This window comes from Lethenteron reissneri, chromosome 6 (assembly GCF_015708825.2).
Source record: "Lethenteron reissneri isolate LAM-NWPU_2019-01 chromosome 6, ASM1570882v1, whole genome shotgun sequence".
Lineage (NCBI taxonomy): Eukaryota > Metazoa > Chordata > Hyperoartia > Petromyzontiformes > Petromyzontidae > Lethenteron > Lethenteron reissneri.
In genome coordinates this window covers 8,028,344-8,046,333 of record NC_083784.1, presented here as the reverse complement: position 1 = coordinate 8,046,333, position 17,990 = coordinate 8,028,344, and the positions used below count along the sequence as shown (strand labels likewise).

The following is a 17,990-nucleotide window of genomic DNA, read 5'->3' as shown; positions in this document are numbered from 1 at the left end:
AAATGCAGAGCTAGTTCTAGACAGAATTCGTTTAGATGAAACTGCTTTGAGCGTCATCAGGCAAGCAAATCTTATGTCGTAATAGTAATGAGTTTGTGCTGCACAGTCATTATTCAAGGGGGTTTCTGTTCCTAAATATCTAACGATTTACCTTCTTTTGCACCGTACGTAGCCAACCGCGCTAATCGAAGGTGCCGGGGGAAGGACAACAAGCTAAACGCGAATATTTGCTCGTATAATTTCCGTTTGCTTTGACGGTTCACGCGGCATTTTAAAACTATTCATCAGGCTTAAAAATATATATATATTCTCATCAGGCTCCAACCTGGTGCATCGTGAGTTTAACATCGACAGCGTCAAGCTTCATCAGGCAGTGAGCTCGCTGTTTCTCCGTCGTCCTGTCGTCAAATCAAACAAACAAATCCACTCATCAACACGTTCGTCAGCGACGCTGTGGCCTCATCGTAACGCGTACGCTTTCCATTTAGGACCGAGACAGGAGGAGGATTTCTCCACAACTCTGGCTGTCGCCTGATGATGCTGGTTGCTGTAATTACGGGCGAAACGTCACTATACTTGAATTGTAAATGTCGTGGGTTCACCCTCCCAATGCGCCGCTGTGCTGAACTAGTAACTAATTGGGGGGTGGTGGCGGGTTTAACGACACATTTATATTTAGCTAAAAAACCCTCTATTATCGATAATCTATGCGTATTCCCCAATCCATGCGTTCCTCTGTCTCTCCATTGTCATCTTCCCAGCGTGCATCTCTCCACGATTCCTAACCCAAAATTCTCTATTATGGATACTGTGGCCTCAACAGGATGCCGTGATGGCGAGATGTTAACTACCTTGCCTGATATGCAGGAGGTCATTGGTTCGATCCTGACCCTCACGCCTGTATATTTGGAGTTTGCATGTCTCTCTCTCTCGCCGTGTAGATTTTTCTCCGGGTCCTCCGGTTTTTACCTGTGCGTTTAGAGTATTTGGCTACTTTAAATATCTACATGATAAGCCTTTTTTAGTTGAGCTATCATTTCTGGCCATGACGCTTCTGAAAAACAGCTCTATAGCTCAGTGGGCCTTACCTGGTAAAATATTAATATTTTATAGTTTAGTTTTATAGTTTATAGTTTTAAAAAGGGATATAAATATAATAGGCGAAGTTACGAGCAATGATCTTTCTTCATAGCGCACGGTAGATGGGCCATTGGCTGTAAAGTTGCCTATTATGTTTTTTTTTTCCTTTCGTTTTAAGTCCTGTTGATGAAGGTGTTGAATTATTTAGTTATTTGTTGCTTGTGCACCACTGCCAATGCAGCAGCAGCAGCATCACCAGAAAATGTGGTGATTCCTCCTCGGTATGTATGGATTCATAATCAACAAGCACCATGCTTTTGTTGTTGTTAAGCGTTTGCCCTCTGAGCTAGATTTTGAACAAATCAATGTAACGTGATTTATAGTTTCTTTTTGGTGGAGTTTTTGTGCAGTGATTGGGGCAGAACCGTCCGAGACAATGATCAGAATCAGAATATTTAATTCTACTGAAGGAATCCGATGAGCTATGAAGCTCTTTCATCACAGGTGTCCAGTAGGGTCACGGGGTAAGAACGTTACGACAACAAACGGAACAACAACACGATAGGGGTGCAAAGTACAAGAAAGCTAAACAAATCACCCAAACACAGACATACAAAATACACGTGTACTGGGTTAGATCGCGTAAACATATGAATGTGTCGTTAAACCCGCCACCACCCGACACAGCCAACTAGTAAGGTTTGTTACGTGAGTTTGCATGTCTCTTTCTCTCTCCACACAGCCAATTCGTAAGGTTTGTTACGTGACACCTTCGACACATTTATATATTTACGCGATCTAACCAAACCCCACCCCACCCCCCTGTATTATGGATGATATCGATCTACGTGTTAAACTGACATACATACAAATACAACCATCCCCAATTCAACTTTCTCCACCAGACATCCCAGTTCTCTCCGCATCGGCAGCCCAAGCTTCTCACTCACGCGCTGGGCACTGCTCAGCACTTTCTGACATTTGCATCGGTCACCTCCGCTGCCCCCCTGCCCCACCCCGGAGCAACTGGGGTATGCGTCACACCTTGGTCTGTTTTCGTATGGAAGGGTACACGCCGGGTGATGGGGCATGATAGCTGAAGGATTCAAGAGAGGATGCTGACTCGAGAATTCGGATCGCAACGGCGCTGTAATCAAAAAAATGTGGCTTTGCCTCCCGGGACACTCAGAACGTGCACGGTCAAGGTTAGGTTAATGTTTTTAGACTGTCAATCATTGCTATGACAAAAAATAATAATATAAAAAGCAGCTATTAAGGTCAAGTTTTCATTTCTCACGAACTATTTACATTAAAGCTGCGAGCTTAACTTGGTTTAACTTAGGATACATTGGCGTAAGGCACTACCACTAGAGTATACAATAATGGTCAGCCGGTAAGGTCCATTGAGCTTGGCAGCTCTTTTACAAGGACCACCAACCTCCCTTGGCCTCAAGTAAGAGGCTGCAACTTTGGAATGGAGGCCATGACCCAGTAAACGGTGCCAACGTTGGCACGTGGTGGGCAACGTTGTGCCCAGGCCCAGAGTGGCCATAGTGGCAGCAGTCCGTAGGGGCAAATGCCCGGTGGGGCAGTCCATTTTGAAGGCCGGTGGGCCGGTGTGTGTGGAGGAAATTGCAAATGTGATTAATTTTCAATTAATTTTTTGAGTAAAAACGACCCCACCAAAGAGGGCATGGCAATACTTTACAGTCTAACTTAAACGAGTAAAAAGTAAAATGTTATTACCTCGAATGTGTACGCTACATTACTTATTTACGCTCTCAGTTCGCATTAAGTCACCATACATTCGGCAGCCCCAATGATCACTTTCTCACCGGCCCCATATGTTTTTTGGACCCAGCCCCAAATGGGCCCAATGAGATCGCACGGCAATTTGGGGCACCCTCTGTGTTTACAAAATGCCTGGGGCTGAGTTGTTGTTGTTGTTGTCCCAGTCCGCCACTGGAACGTCCTAATTGTAAATTGGTCACCCCTGATTAACTTTTTTTTACCTATGATTTAATCTCAATCAATTAGAAATGCCAACAAATGTTAAGAGCGTGACTTTGATAAATCCCACTTGATGTGAATTAAAATACGTACATTTTAGGGTGTTTTTATTTGAATTAGTTTTTTTTTATATTCAAGTAAATATACGAATATTATTAAACGACGATCACTTTAGTGGGGGTATAACCCCATCTAATCAGTGACTGTTTCGTGAATTATTTTTTTGTCCTGCACGCCGACCGTGAATTGTGCCAAGAATTCCCGTGCCAAATATGTCAGTCTTTACCCCAAATACATTACTTTGTTAAAAAAAAGAAAACAATGTGTTAACTGCTTATTACCTTACAAACGCTGTACCTTGTACCTTTAGACACACACACACACACCGTCCCTGCAAAATAGATTTGTCTCAAACTACCGTGCATGTGCAGTGTAGTAGAACGACACGACTGTGGCTCGGTATGGGGGCTGTAGGCGGGTGTCACGGAGGTCGTGTCAGGCCGTGACACTCTGCGTGAACCCAACAGGACACGTGACCGGATAAAGGGGGGCCAGGGGCCCCAGGGGGGTCACGTGCTTGGGGGCTCAGGCCTTCCCGAAAGATCGGGAAGGGGGGCGTGACCTGGGGCGGATCCGGCCACGCCGGAGTGGTTACAAGCGGGGTGTGGACGGAGATCTGGGCTGTTCTGGGCTGTTCTGCTGGGTCAACTCTGGGATGAAGCCACCATCTATGATTCTAGATTTGAAGCTTTCGTGACTGCAAGGATTCATATTCTTAGGTTTTTTCGGTAAAGTCACGAAGGTAAAAAATTAAAATTAATAAAAGTAAAACAAAAATAAAATAAAAATCACGACGTTTCGGAGGCAACACAAGCTATCCGAAACGTCGTGATTTTTATTTTATTTTTATTTTACTTTTATTAATTAAAAATTTTTACCTACGTGACTTTACCTAAAAAACCTAAGAATACCATCTACGATCCTCGGTTTCGGGTCCAGAAATTGAGTATCCTGGTGTGTTAGCTAAGTTAGGAACGGTGGTTACCACCCTATGTCGTTATCCTGTTGATGTTACCCGTTGTGTTTAGCTAATACATAGTGTTGCCTCCAAAGTCCAGTGTGTGCCTGAATTTAACCCACGACACACGTAACTGCACCTGACAGACAAAGATCTCCTGTACAATCTTTAACAGACCGAAAGGGGCACATGCTGTGAGCGAGTAGCACCGATGAAGGCTGGCACAGCACACGATGGGGTGGGTGGCCAGCACCACGCCCGGCCGCTTTTGTCTCCCCAGTGCTGAATGTTTACACACTGCACCAGATACCCATGTAAGGCTGAGTGGATCTAGGAGAGGCCCAGCACCGGTTCAGATATTCGCCACCGATATTGGTCGCGAGCGGGAGTCGAACTCGGGTCGCTGGATTCATAGCACAGTTAACCATAGTGCCACCACTCCCCACAGCCGTACCTGCATGCACACATGCACAGCTACCCCAGTGAGTAATATCGATCATCACCACCACACAATGCAATCATTGAAATGACAGCACGACATTGGCATCATATACAGCAATCATCGCGCCTCCCTCGTCTACTGCATTAACTTGGCAGGACCCTCCTGAAATAAAATCATCACGAGACTCAGTGAGGCTTTCCTAGGTAAGCAAAGCATAGTAATCATAATACAACATCGGCTGAGTCAACCTCAGGGAATAGTCACTGGGATTGAAAGCGCAGCGCCGACAATGACACCCAAGAGTTCCCGCATGCCACGTGGCCACAGCCACTGGCAAGCACCCTCCCCAGGAGCAGCCCTGGCCTGATCCAGTAATGCCACGCTTAAATTTGTACTCTTAGGTTTTTTCGGTAAAGTCACATAGGTAAAAATAAATATAAATAAATAATAAAATAATAGAAATAAAATAATAGATCACGACGTTTCGGAGGCAACACAAGTCTCCGTCATCAGGTGGGACCGTCACAGCTAAAATTGAGACAGTAAATTTTTGCTGTGACGGCCCCCACCTGATGACGAAGACTTGTGTTGCCTCCGAAACGTCGTGATTTATTATTTTATTTATATTATTATTTATATGATTTCTATGATTTATTTATTTTTATTTATTTTTACCTACGTGACTTTACCGAAAAAACCTAAGAGTATGAATCCTTGCAGCCACGAAAGCTTCAAATCTAGAATAAAGCTTATATTTGTATTAAAAATTTGACGATCGCCTTCACTCAAGGCGCTTAGCATCGTTACAAAAAAACGGCGACAGAATAAACGAACGGATTAGATGGCAGGAGGGGGGTTGAGGAATGAGTGGCAGCATTAGAGGGTTACTTAGGGGTCACGAGAAGGTAGGGGAGGGACGGGAAGGCATGGAGGGGCGCGCGGGGAGGGAAGAGAATGGAGAAGAGGTGACGCTTGAAGAGAGGAATGGAAGGAGGTTAATGACGGGGACTGCTTTATCCCAGTGGAGGGGTGCAAGAAGGTCGAAGGACCAAACACGAGCTGGAGGTGAGAGAGGCAAGATGAAGGTGGGGCAAGGCCATGGAGAGATTTCGAGACTCACGTCAGAAAAGACAGCGGTGTCGTCGACTGGAAGCCAGCGGAGTTGAAGGAGGAGAGGCGACGTGTGAGAATTCATGGAGGGATTGACAATCACCCCGCGCGGAAACATTACCAAATTGTTGGATGGGAGTGACAGAGCATCGGCAGGGAGACCAAAAACGAGAGAATTACAGGACGGAAGGACGGCTGGCCGGGTAAAGATCTGAGAGTGAACTGGGAGTTTGAACGCAGAGGAGCGAGAGTGTTGAGAGAAGAAGCGATCGCCACATCGCGAGTGGAAGCGGCGGTGTCGGGGTGAGCAGAGGAGGCACTGACCGTGGTGGCTCTCAGTGTTTTTGGTGGCTTCTGTGACGTCTCAATCGCCCTTCTGTGACATCTCAATCACTGCTCCCTACCTTCCACAGCCAGAGGGAAGTGCGATTATAACTAGATGTAAAAGTTTAGTCAGGGGTCTGCAACCAAAATGACAAGAAGAGACATTTTATTTTTTCGAATTCGGTTTAAAAAAGTTCAATATTTCAAGAGCCACAATGCACCGCGTGGTGAACACAAGACGCCCTGGTCCTTACTAAATGACGTTACAAAGCGGTCCATTCATTGGCTACCACATTCTGATGAGCCCCCCCCCCCCCTCTCCTCCCCCTCAACTTGCTTTTAAGGGATTACATCTTGAATCATTGCCTCACTTGATGCAGCTAATCCGGCTGTGACGGTCCCACCTGATGACGGAAACTTGTGTTGCCTCCGAAACGTCGTGATTTTTGTTTTATTTTATTTTTATTAATTTTGATGTTTTACCGACGTGACTTTACCGAAAAAACCTAAGAATACGGTCCTAAAAGAGCCGCACACGGTTCTGGGAGCCGCAGGTTTGCCGACCCCTGGGTTCGGTCATGCTACTCGAATTTTGATTATTTCTACATAAAAATGTTTCTGCGTAAAATAAATGCAAAAACATGGCCCTTAAATTGAAACGAAGGACATTAATGGGGGGGGGGGGGCCGTAATGCCATGAGTGGTTCGGAGAACAACCTGCATTGAAACGTGCTCTCTATGCAATGTGTTCTATTAGCCTCGTGTTCATCTGCGCCAGTTGTACCATGTCGATGATGTACGACCTTACGTGACCGTGTGCTATCGTTTGTGGCCAGGCCGCTTTTGAACAATAAGTTAATACCTCGGTGGACTTTGTATGGCAGGATGGGGATGGTTTAGTTGTTGTATTTGTGTGTGTGTTTTGGTGATTTGTTTACCTTTATTGTACTTTGCACTCCTATCGTGTGTTTGTACTGTTTGTTGTTGTTGCGTTCTTACCCGCCCTGACTGGACATCTGTGAAACAGAGTTGTGTGTCCATGTGTGTGTCTATGTCCCTCTCTGTGTGTCTATGTGTGTGCCTCTCTCTGTGTGTCTCTCTCTGTGTGTCTCTGTGTTGTCTTTCTCTGCTTGTGTGTCTGTCTGTGTGTGTCTCTATCTGTGTGTCTATGTTGTGTCTCTCTCTGTGTCTCTCTCTGTGTTGTCTCTCTCTGCTTGTGTGTCTGTCTGTGTGTCCCCGTGTCTGTGTTTTGTCTCTCTCTCAAATTTAGCAATCTTTGGAAGAACGTAATCAACCAGGTAGGGTGTTGACTGTTGTGTTAGCCGACTCTCTGTGTTGTATTGCATTGCATTTCTAAGTTTATTAGGTTTGTTTTCTACCTGATGACGATTGCTTGTGTTGCGATCGAAACGTCGTATTCTATTATTTAATTTACTTTCTGTCTACGTGACTTTACCGAAAGAACCAAAGAGTAATTCCTGCAGTCACGAAAGCTTCAAATCAAGTTTGAGTTGGACAGCTCCTCAGATTCCTCCTGCAGGATAAATTCATATTCTGATTCTGTATTGTTGTTTTTGTATTTTTTTCATGGTTTTTGTTGTTGTTGTTGTTACCAGGTTTCGGTAACCAGGGTAACCAGGTCCCCATGGCGAAAATTCGCATTTATTGCCCGACCGGTTTTTTACCCGTTTCAAGATAAAATCTTAAAAGCCATACTTTTCTTGTTTATTCCGATCGTATTTTGTTGTATTGTTATTGTTGTTGTTGTCACTTGATGACCAGCCCCTACGAGACATGTGTGGGGAAAAATAGCTTTAAAGCTCATCGCATTCCTCCAATATATAAACAAATATTCTGCAATGAAGAAAGGCCATGAAATATCACCAATTTTTCTCTTGTTGATTTTATTTTAGACGAGCAATTTTTGGAGGTTATAATGAATCAATGCGAACGCGTGGCTTGGCGTGAAGAGCGAGCCATCCGTCTCACGAGCTTGTCAACTTGAGCTCGGGACCACGTTGCCGTGAAAACGTGGGGCCATGCCCGTCCAGGTCCCGTTGACGAACCAAGCCGACCGGCTTCACCGCTGGTCGTGGACACGAGGCCTTGGGGGCAACGCTTGGCACAGAGGGGCTCGAGTGAACGCACATTATCGAGGCTGAGTCGACCTAGGGGAGGCCCAGGACACTGTTATCTGTTCTAGGTCACGAGCGGGGATTGAACTCGGGTGGCCGGGTTCAGTGCGCTTATCACTAAACTAACGCTCCACACGGGACACAAAGATCCCCCGTGTAGCCTTAACAGATTTTTGGGGCAAGTGCTGTTAGCGAGCACCTATGAAGGCGGGCACGGCACACGAGGGGGTGGGTGGCCAACACCGCGCCCGGCTGCCTTTGTCTCCCCAGTGGTGATGTTTACACACCACGCCAGGTACTGATTTGAGGCTGAGTCAACCTAGGGGAGACCCAGGACCGGTTTAGATAATCGTCACTGGTGTTGGCCGTGAGCAGGAATCGAATTCTGGTCGCCGGGTTCGTAGCGCAGCGCGCTAACCGCTACACCACCGCTCCCTACACACCACACGCACGGACCCTCGCAGGCGACAGTGTGGATCGCTTACATGTTGTGAATCTCCCTCTCCGTGGGCATTAGAGGAGGTGGTATAATCCTGGATCTGCCAGGGAACGGCGGTTAAGCCTGTGCCGTGCGGGATCGAGTGTTGCGCCCTCGCACGCGTGGGTTTTCTCCGGCTGTTTCTGGTTTCCTCCCATACAATAAACACTCATTGCTTGGCTGAGCGCATCTTAATATATAGAGAGATATATAGAGGACCGCAGAGCTTGGGAAATTGTTGGCGCCAGCTCACCGCCTGGCTGCTGCTGCCATCCCACTTGCCTTGTGGTTCATCCTCGCCGCCTGTGAGTCAATCTCTCTCACTCTGTGTCTGTCCTGGAGAGTGAGCAAATGCTGTCCGCGTTGCAATTTGCAATTATTATGATGTGCAAGTTCCATTAGCGAGCACGTGTTAAGGTCGACCACGTGGACACACACAAGGTAAAGCTTGTTTTTGTCATTGCCAACTCCCAGCTCCGAGTACTGTACAGTAACCTATTGTTTACAGACTACACCTAGAGCTCGTTTACCGCCGAGTCTACCTAGAGGGGGTACACGTCGGGTTTAGATACAATCTGCCACCGATGTTGTTCATGCCTGGGAATCGAACTCGGGTTCTCGAGTCCGATTGGTAGCACAGTGGAGAGAATTGACTGTGGCATCACAAAGACAAAGACCCCCCGTATAGCCTTAACAGGCCGTTGGGGCAAGTGCTCATTTGAGTCTACGTCGACCTAGGGGAGGCCCAGGACCGGTTCAGATAATCGCCACTCACAAAGACAAAGACACACACACACATTACTGTGTTGTACGCAGTGCGTAATGCATGAATGCATGTATGTATGTACGTTGAACGAAATTATTGTATGAACTTCTTTCGCACCGTACGTAGCCAACCGTGCTAATCGGTGGTGCGGGGGAAGGACAACAAACTTAACAACAAATAGCAATTCTAAAGAATGAATTTACACTCTAGATAACGATTTAAAAGTGCATAGCTCCAGCGGCTTCCTAATATCGGAAGGAAGAGCGTTCCAGACGGCCGCAGAAGCGCATCTGAAAGCGCCACGCGATGCGGTGACCGCCGTCTTCATACAAATCAACAGCAGAGACGAAGATGCCCCTGTAGCAGACTGTCGGGGCAAGTGCTGTTAGCGAGTAGCACCCAATGAATGCCGACAGGGCACACGAGGGGGTGGGTGGCCAGAACCACGCCCGGCCACCCTGATGGTGATCTGTGTTTACCGCACGAGGCATTCCCAGGTGACCGGTTCAGGTTTGTGTCATGAGCGGGAATCGAACTCGGGTCGCCGGTGTGATAATCGCAGCGTCAGCGCCTCCCCACTCACGAACACAAACACGTGGACATCAATACACACAGATGCATACACACACACAGACGCACCCAGACCCAAAGACGTGCACACAAACACACACATATGCACGCACGCACACACGTACACAAATACATGTATACACACATGCATGTACCCACACGTACACGCACACATGCAGGAATGTACGGGCAGACACGCGCAATCGCACAGTCAACAGCACGCACATGCACACGACGACACACACGTGCATCCACCTACACATGCATGCACACACACCTGCACACACACAGACACACAGACATACAGACATACGTACACTACACGTAAACACACGCATACATGTACACACACACATGCACACACACGCACACATGCACAAACATGCACACATGCACAAACACGCATGCACAAACACACATGCACAAACACACGCACACATTCACACGACACACACATAAACAAATACACATACACACGTGTGTACACACACATACACGCACGCGTTATGCAATCACACACACACACGCGTTATGCAACCACACACACACACGCACGTGTACACACACACACGCACGTGCACACACACGCACACACACGTGTACACACACACACACACGTGTACACACACACACGTGTACACACACACACGTGTACACACACACACGTGTACACACACACGTGCACACACACACACGCGTACACACACACACACGTGCACACACACACGTGCACACACACACGTGTACACACACACACGTGTACACACACACACACGTGTACACACACACACGCACCGGCTCGCTGGTGTGCGGCCCCCGGCCCCGCCCGCACTGCGCCCCGCAGCAGCCCCCAGCGCGCCGCCTGCTGCAGAACTCGGCCCAGCTGCATCGTCGTGGCCATCGCCTCTCTCTACCTCGTCCTCCTCCTCGTACTCCTCGTCCTCCGCCGCCGCCTTATATATATATGTGTGTGTGTGCGTGGACCTTCTCGCCCGGACAAAGCAGCCGTAGGGGCAGGAGCGCGTCTCTCCTCCTCCTCCCTCCCCTCTCCTCCCCCTCCTCCTCCGCCCTCTTCTCCTCCTCCTCCGCCCTCCCCTCTCCTCCCTCCCCTCCTTTCCTCTCCTCTCCCCCTCCTCCTCCTCCCCTCTCCCCTCTCCTCCTCCCCTCCCCTCTCCCCCCTCCTCCTCCCCTCCCCTCTCCCCCCTCCTCCTCCCCTCCCCTCTCCCCTCCTCCTCCCTCCCCTCTGCTCCCCCTCCTCCCTTCTCTCTCCCCCTCCTTTCCTCTCTCCTCCTACACCTCCTCCTCCCTCTCCTCCTCCTCCCTCCCTTCTGCTCCCTCCCCCCTCCTCCTCCCCTCTCCTCCCCCTCCTCCTCCCCCTCCTCCACCCCCTCCTCCACCCCCTCCTCCTCCCCCTCCTCCTCCCCCTCCCCTCTCCTCCCCCCCTCCTCCTCTTCTCTGTTGACAGCTCCGGCTGACGTCAGCTCGCGAGTCTCAAAGCGAGGGGAGAGCTCCCAGAGGCTGGGGATGGCATCGCGTGTTGTGTTGTGATTGTTTAAAGATTAACAAATGAATATCGAGTATCTACATCAGCGCTTCTGGTGACTGTGAGCGGGAGTCGAACTCGGGATGGCGCCCGGTTCAGTGGCGCAGTGCGCTAACCGCTGCGCCACCGCTCCCCGCGCGCGTACACCAAGATCGCTTGTGTTGCGATCGAAACGTCGTGGGTTTTTTGCTTTTATTATTTAAAATATTTTATTTTATTTTTTAGTAAATGTATAATTTTTGTTTTATTATTTTAATTATTTTTATTTTATTTAAAACATTTAGATTTTTTGTTTTCTATTTACGTGACTTTTCCGAAAGAACCAATAACACGTAAACATCAACACGCGCGTGTGTGTGCACGCGCAGGCGCGCAGACACACAGACACCGATACAACAAAGACACACACCGATACAACAGCCGTTCGCCACGACGTGACGGTGACGTTACCACGGCGCCTGTGCCAGGCTAGGTGCACCTTGAGGCCACGTTGAAGCATGCTGTCAACCCATTCGGTTTACCTGTGTTCTGCAGGTGCAGGGACATTGAGTTTTGAGGTGCAAAGGGCGTACAGCCGTTTCAATACGGGCAGAAAAAATCATCATATTTTTGTCTATTTGTTTGTGTTTTTCCCCTTGTGATGCGACTTTGTCGGATGAAGGTTGATATTTATAAGGGCACGGGGTGACCAATGAGGTCTGCATTGGTCTGTAATAAGGTAGGGCACTGATAAGGGGTTGACAGGTGTGGTGAAGTGTCGACGGTTCGCTGACAGGAGGTCACGGGACAGACCCAGCAGGTGCCATGGGCTGGCTGAGATGACCCGTAGATGCACAACCACCTGTACCCCCTACTGTGCCAGGCTAGGTGCAGGAGGTCACGGGACAGACCCAGCAGGTGCCATGGGCTGGCTGAGATGACCGGTAGATGCACCACCACCTGTACCCCCTACTGTGCCAGGCTAGGTGCAGGAGGTCTCGGGACAGACCCAGCAGGTGCCATGGGCTGGCTGAGATGACCGGTAGATGCACCACCACCTGTACCCCCTACTGTGCCAGGCTCGGTGCAGGAGGTCACGGTACAGACCCAGCAGGTGCCATGGGCTGACTGAGATGACCAGGAGATGCATCACCACCTGTGCCCCCCTACTGTGCCAACTCGCTATATTTTATCCACCCGGCGCCCCGCTCGTTGTTGTGAGTGTCACTTCTCTTACCCTCAGTTGTTGTTGGAATATACAAAGATCTCCGTGTAGCCTTAACAGACTGTTGGGGCAAGTGCTGTTTAACGAGCATATATGAAGACCGTCACGGCACACGAAGGGATGGGTGGCCAACACCACGCCCGGCCGCCTTTGTCTCCCTAATGGCGATGATTACACACCGCACCAGGTACTCACTTCAGGCTGAGTCAACCTAGGGGAGGCCCAGAACCGGCTTAGATAATCGTCACTGGTGTTGGCCCACCCAATAACAACAATAACCGCCATTCGCCACTAAGTGGCGGCGATGTCACCACGGCTCTTGTGACAGGCTATGTCCACGTTGAGGCCACGTGAAGTGTCGAACGCCCGCCGACAGGTCACGGGACAAACCCAGGTGCCATGGGTCGACTGACTGGCCGATGCACCACCTGTGCCCCTACTGTGCCAACTTGCTGTGCTTTAGCCACTCGGCGCTCCGCTCGTTGTTGTGAGCGTCACTCCTCTGCCCTCCGTTGTTGCTGGAGAGAGACTGCCTCCAACTGCCCAGTAGCGTCCTTCACGAGCCTCTTCCACAGAGGCCGATATTGACACCGCTGGTACCAGTCATTGGCAAGTCCACTCAGCTCCACGTCCTCCTGTACCACATCACTCCATCTCTACTCTATCCCGTGCAACGCCCGTTAAGCCCCCTCGATCCGGCCGAACAAAAGCTGCTTAGGCCTGCGGTGGCTGGGCATGCGGGCTACATGACCCAGCCAACGCAGCCTTGCCTGCCGGAGGAGCTCCCCAATGGGACTTTGCCCAGATCTTTCAAGAATTTGTGAGCTCCTTACACAATCCAGCCGGTTAAATCCAGGAAAGATCGTAGGCAGGTCAGCCAAAATGTTTCTAACTGGCGAAGATGTTCCATTATGGGGGTCTATGATTCGCAAGTGTAGAGAAGGGAGAGCATGACCATGGCCGAGAAGACCTAAAGCTTCGTGTGGAGCGAGAGACCAGGTAGCTTCCACACAGCGTTATGCAATGAAAAGATAATGCCGCTCAACTGATTCGGAGTGAGACATCTGCTGTCGCACTGAAGCCGGTCATGAGGACAATGCCCAGGTATGGGAAACTCTCGACTCTCTCCACAACTGCCCCATCGCCGATTGGTAGTTGTGAGGGTGGAGTGTCTGATGGTTCAAAATACCAAGGCAGGTGCTTGGTTGTGGTGGGGCTGGTGGTAAGGCCCCACCTCTTAGTGGCAAGCCCCAAGTTCAGCAGCAGCGTCCCCAACTCCTCCTCTGAGTGAGCAGCAATCACCAGATCATCAGCATACATAACGTGGTTGACCATTAGGGAGCCATCTCTTGACCGCACCCGGGCATCGATCAGCCTCCCATTGTATCTGTACCAGATGGAAATTCCTCCGGTACAGCCATCGAAAACTTCACAAGCTATGTGGTCGAAATAGATGTTAAATAATGTGGGGGCCAGAGAACATCCCTGTCGCACTCCAAGGTGAACAGAGAATGGCTCCGACTCCCGTCCACGTAGTTTTACCCGGGCCCGCTCACCATCACGAAGGTCCTTAATGATTGTGAGCAGAGAGTCAGGGACTCTGAAAGCAGGAAGAACAACCAAGAGCCCAGGCCTACTGATAGTATCATAAGCCTTAACCATGTCAATAAAGCTTAGATGTCGGTGTTGTTGGCATTCCCTACACCTCTGATATAGCAGACGGACAGAAAAGATGGCATCTGTGCAGGACTACCCTTTCCTGAAACCACATTGGGACTCCGCACGCCTCTCCTCAGCTTTCTTGGCAAGGCAGTGTTGAATAATCCTTGCCAGGACCTTTCCCGGTACACTGAGTGAGATGCCCCTGTAGTTGTTACAGTCTGTGCGGTCCCCCTCTTAAAGAGAGGGACCACCAGGGCATCCTTCCAATCCAGCGGAACCTGTACAGTGGTCCAGACTGTTATTATGATGTCATTATATTAAGCCAATGCTGATTTAAAATAATTACTCCAGGAAAACTGTCTGGCTGATGGGATGTGTAAAAAACAATGTGTTGATGTGGAGGGACATTTTATGGGAAGGAGGCGAATTTGTCTGCTTGTATTTGCTTCATTCTGTTTGGTTTCTCTTCAGTTCGTTTTGTTTTAACCGCGTGATAACTCTTCTTAGAGATCACGAAAGTCTCAGCTTGCGACCTGAGGCCACGAAAATGAGAAAAGCAATGATGTTAAATAAAAAGTACAGACGTGAGGCAAATAGAAATCGAATCAAAAACCAACTGCGTTGCATGAGAAGAATAAAAAAGAGCATGAACTCTATTCAATACTCAATTAAAACAAAATCTTGGAACGAAAGTTGGTTTAGACAAATTACTTTGCTTGCTTCGAGTACAAATTTGTGACGATGTGACGAGGGGGGAGGGGTTTGAGAAATGTGACGTCACATCAAAATGCGCAACTTTTAATAAATATAGACAACACGTTCTACTTAATTAAATAGACTTTTAATAAATGTTTTCTCCTACAACATCAGCGTGCAGCGGCACATTAAATACGCACTACAATGACAATCGTTTAAAGCGATTTGATGTTTTTTTTTTTTGGGGGGGGGGCAGTCATATTTGAGGGGGGGGGGGTCTGACTTTTTGTGACGAGGGGGGGTCAAAAATCGTCCAAAATCGCGTGACGTCATTTATGGACTGCCCCTTGCCTGATGGAGGCTCATTGTCCCCACACGTGACACACGGCACCGCTTTAACCAGTCGGGGGCGACGATTGCGATGCATATTCCCCGTGGCATAACTATGAAACTTGGCACAAATTGGAACCACGACCTATTCTTGCGAATTGCGTCACGGAAACGTTCCTGTGAAGCAGACAGCGTGCGGCTTGTTGTTGGTTAATACATCCACAGCACTAACCAGGGCGGCCGCTGGATTCCAACCGTCAACCTCTGCAACAAGCGGGGATTACACTACCACTGGCTGAAAGCAAAATGCATCGTTTTGTTAATTTTACAAGGGGAGGCGGGGACTGTTTTAGTTCTGACGCTGTTAGTCATATCAGGGAAGATGTTTACCGGTTTTTACTCAATGGCGTTTGTGTTGAAAACCATAATCGAGCAAATCTTCACGGTTTGGTCAGGTTTCTCTTTAAGAGCAGAAACGTCTCCTGATAGCAGCAATGAGGTCTGGGTGGCATCAATGGCGTGTGGCCACGATGACGTCTCGAAGTTTGAGAGGTCCGTGAAAACGAGGAACTAGTTTGGTATGGATGCTATTCACAATTCTGGTTAATCGCTTGATGGAGTTGGTTGTAATGAGCAGTGAAATTTCGTACTCAAATTGTACATGTTGTGGGTTTACTCTCCGACACACCAGTGTGCTGAACTAGTCACTAATTGACACGTTTTGTTTACGTGACGCACCTTACCAATTGGCTGTCGGGTGGTGGCGGGTTTAACGACACATTCATATTTATGCGATTTAACTCAAACACCTTTATTATGGACTTTAATGTATGTAGAACTTATTTTGTACCATGCGTGGCCAACCGTGCTAATCGGAGGTGCAGCTGGGACTCGAAACTTACGTGAAGTTAGGGCGCGGACACCAGGATAGATTGGAGGGAATGCCATTAAATGGCAGTGCCATGCTTTATTGTTCACTAAAGCCACAGATAAACAAAACACAAAAACAAATCTTTATTTACAAAAAAAATAACACGCAATTTTGACCCTTAAAATATCAAGGCCCCGTTTCACAGTTTAAAGATAAAAAAAAAAACGTTAATATTCATATCAACACTGCACACTTTAAGGCACACGTGTAAAAGTGATTTCAGCTCCGAGAACTTTGTAAAAGTATAAGCACAGCACCGTTTTTGTATTTCTCACGGCGATTGTTGACCCGCCACTTTGCCAAGGCGTTCACGTTCTCTTCTATAAGAGACCTGGTCGGGAAACTGTCAAAGGTCGCAGGTGACACGTTGCATGTTGGCAGGAGTAGGTTCCACAAGCCGTGTGAAGTCTTGCGATTTCTCCACGGCTCTGTGACGATTTCGTCTGGCCACTGCAGCTCCCTCCCAGATGTAAAAAAGGCACGCATCTGATATACCGACGACTGGACCAAACATCCCAAGAACAAACTTTCTGAAAGTATCGATCCTCAGATAGGCCCTCCTGGGCAAAAGCACATCAACACTTTCACAAAACGTGTCTGTACAAAAGAGCAATGCACTCACAAACATACCACAAAGGATTGACCCACCACAGGATTTTAGTTAACAAGTATAAAGTTTTTTCCCCATAAAAAAAAACACGAGGAATTCGTTTTTACTCGGATAAAAAACACACCATCACACGCCATGGTAAGAGGAGTAGAGTCAAGATATATACTGCACGGGAAGAATTCGTTTTGATTAGGATAAAAAAAAACACTGTCGCACGTCATGGTAAGAGGCGTAGAGTCAAGAGATGCAACGTATGGGAAGAGAGAAAGGAATGGGAAAGGATACCAAGACAAAAATCCACAAGGCGAGAGAGCAAGGGCTAAATGAAGATTTAGCAGCAGGAAGAAAGACGTGCTGGACAGAGAGAGAAGTAATGCCCGGGCCAAGATGTGTGCGATAAAACTAAACTATTCTATTATTTACCAGGCAAGGCGGCCTGGCCACAAATGATATCGGAACTCGGTGGCTTATCACGTGGAAATGTATAGCAACCAAATACTCTAAATGCATATTTCTAAATGTGGAGGGAAAAACTGGGAGGACCCAGAGAATAATTAATGCGACCACGGAAAGAGCGTGCAAACTCCAAATATACCAGCGTCAGGGTCGCGATCAAACTCACGACCTCCCGCATACCAGGCGAAGGAGTTAACATCTCGTCACCGCAGATGAAAAGGCGATGAGAGGGGACACAGAAGAAAATGCGGGAGCAGAAGTGAGCACTGTCCGTTTTCATTCAGGGCGGGGGAGAGATTCAGAGCGGGGGTGACCACATACGTCAGCTGATTTACGGAGCCTTGAGCTTATTTAGAGATATTTACGAGATTCTGGGGCAATGGTTTGATAATCACCAGAATGGAATGGACGGCTGGGGATGTGGAGTAAGGAGATGCTGGAGTGGCATTCGGGTTGCCCAGGACGTTGGCGAGGTGGTCCTACACGTATTGAGCGCGCGGGGTGCAAGTACGTGCACAGTGTGCGTGCACATCAGTAATTACACGGTGTCCGCAAGGATGTGTGCATGCGCTTATAATGTACATGCAAGAAGAATTTATATTTTGTACGTGCAGGTGCTAGGGGT

The 17,990-nt window shown here is 48.4% G+C and overlaps 1 protein-coding gene across 1 annotated transcript in view; it reads right to left on the bottom strand.

Annotated features, from left to right (window-relative positions):
* Positions 1-10,975, bottom strand: part of LOC133354539 (thiosulfate sulfurtransferase/rhodanese-like domain-containing protein 3) — a 41,256-nt gene extending 30,281 nt beyond the window's left edge. The window contains exon 1 of the mRNA XM_061571449.1: positions 10,729-10,975. Within this exon, the coding sequence (XP_061427433.1) occupies positions 10,729-10,834 (106 nt within the window). The 5' untranslated portion in view covers positions 10,835-10,975. The remainder of the gene's footprint in view (positions 1-10,728) is intronic.
* Between the last annotated feature and the right edge of the window lie 7,015 nt (positions 10,976-17,990).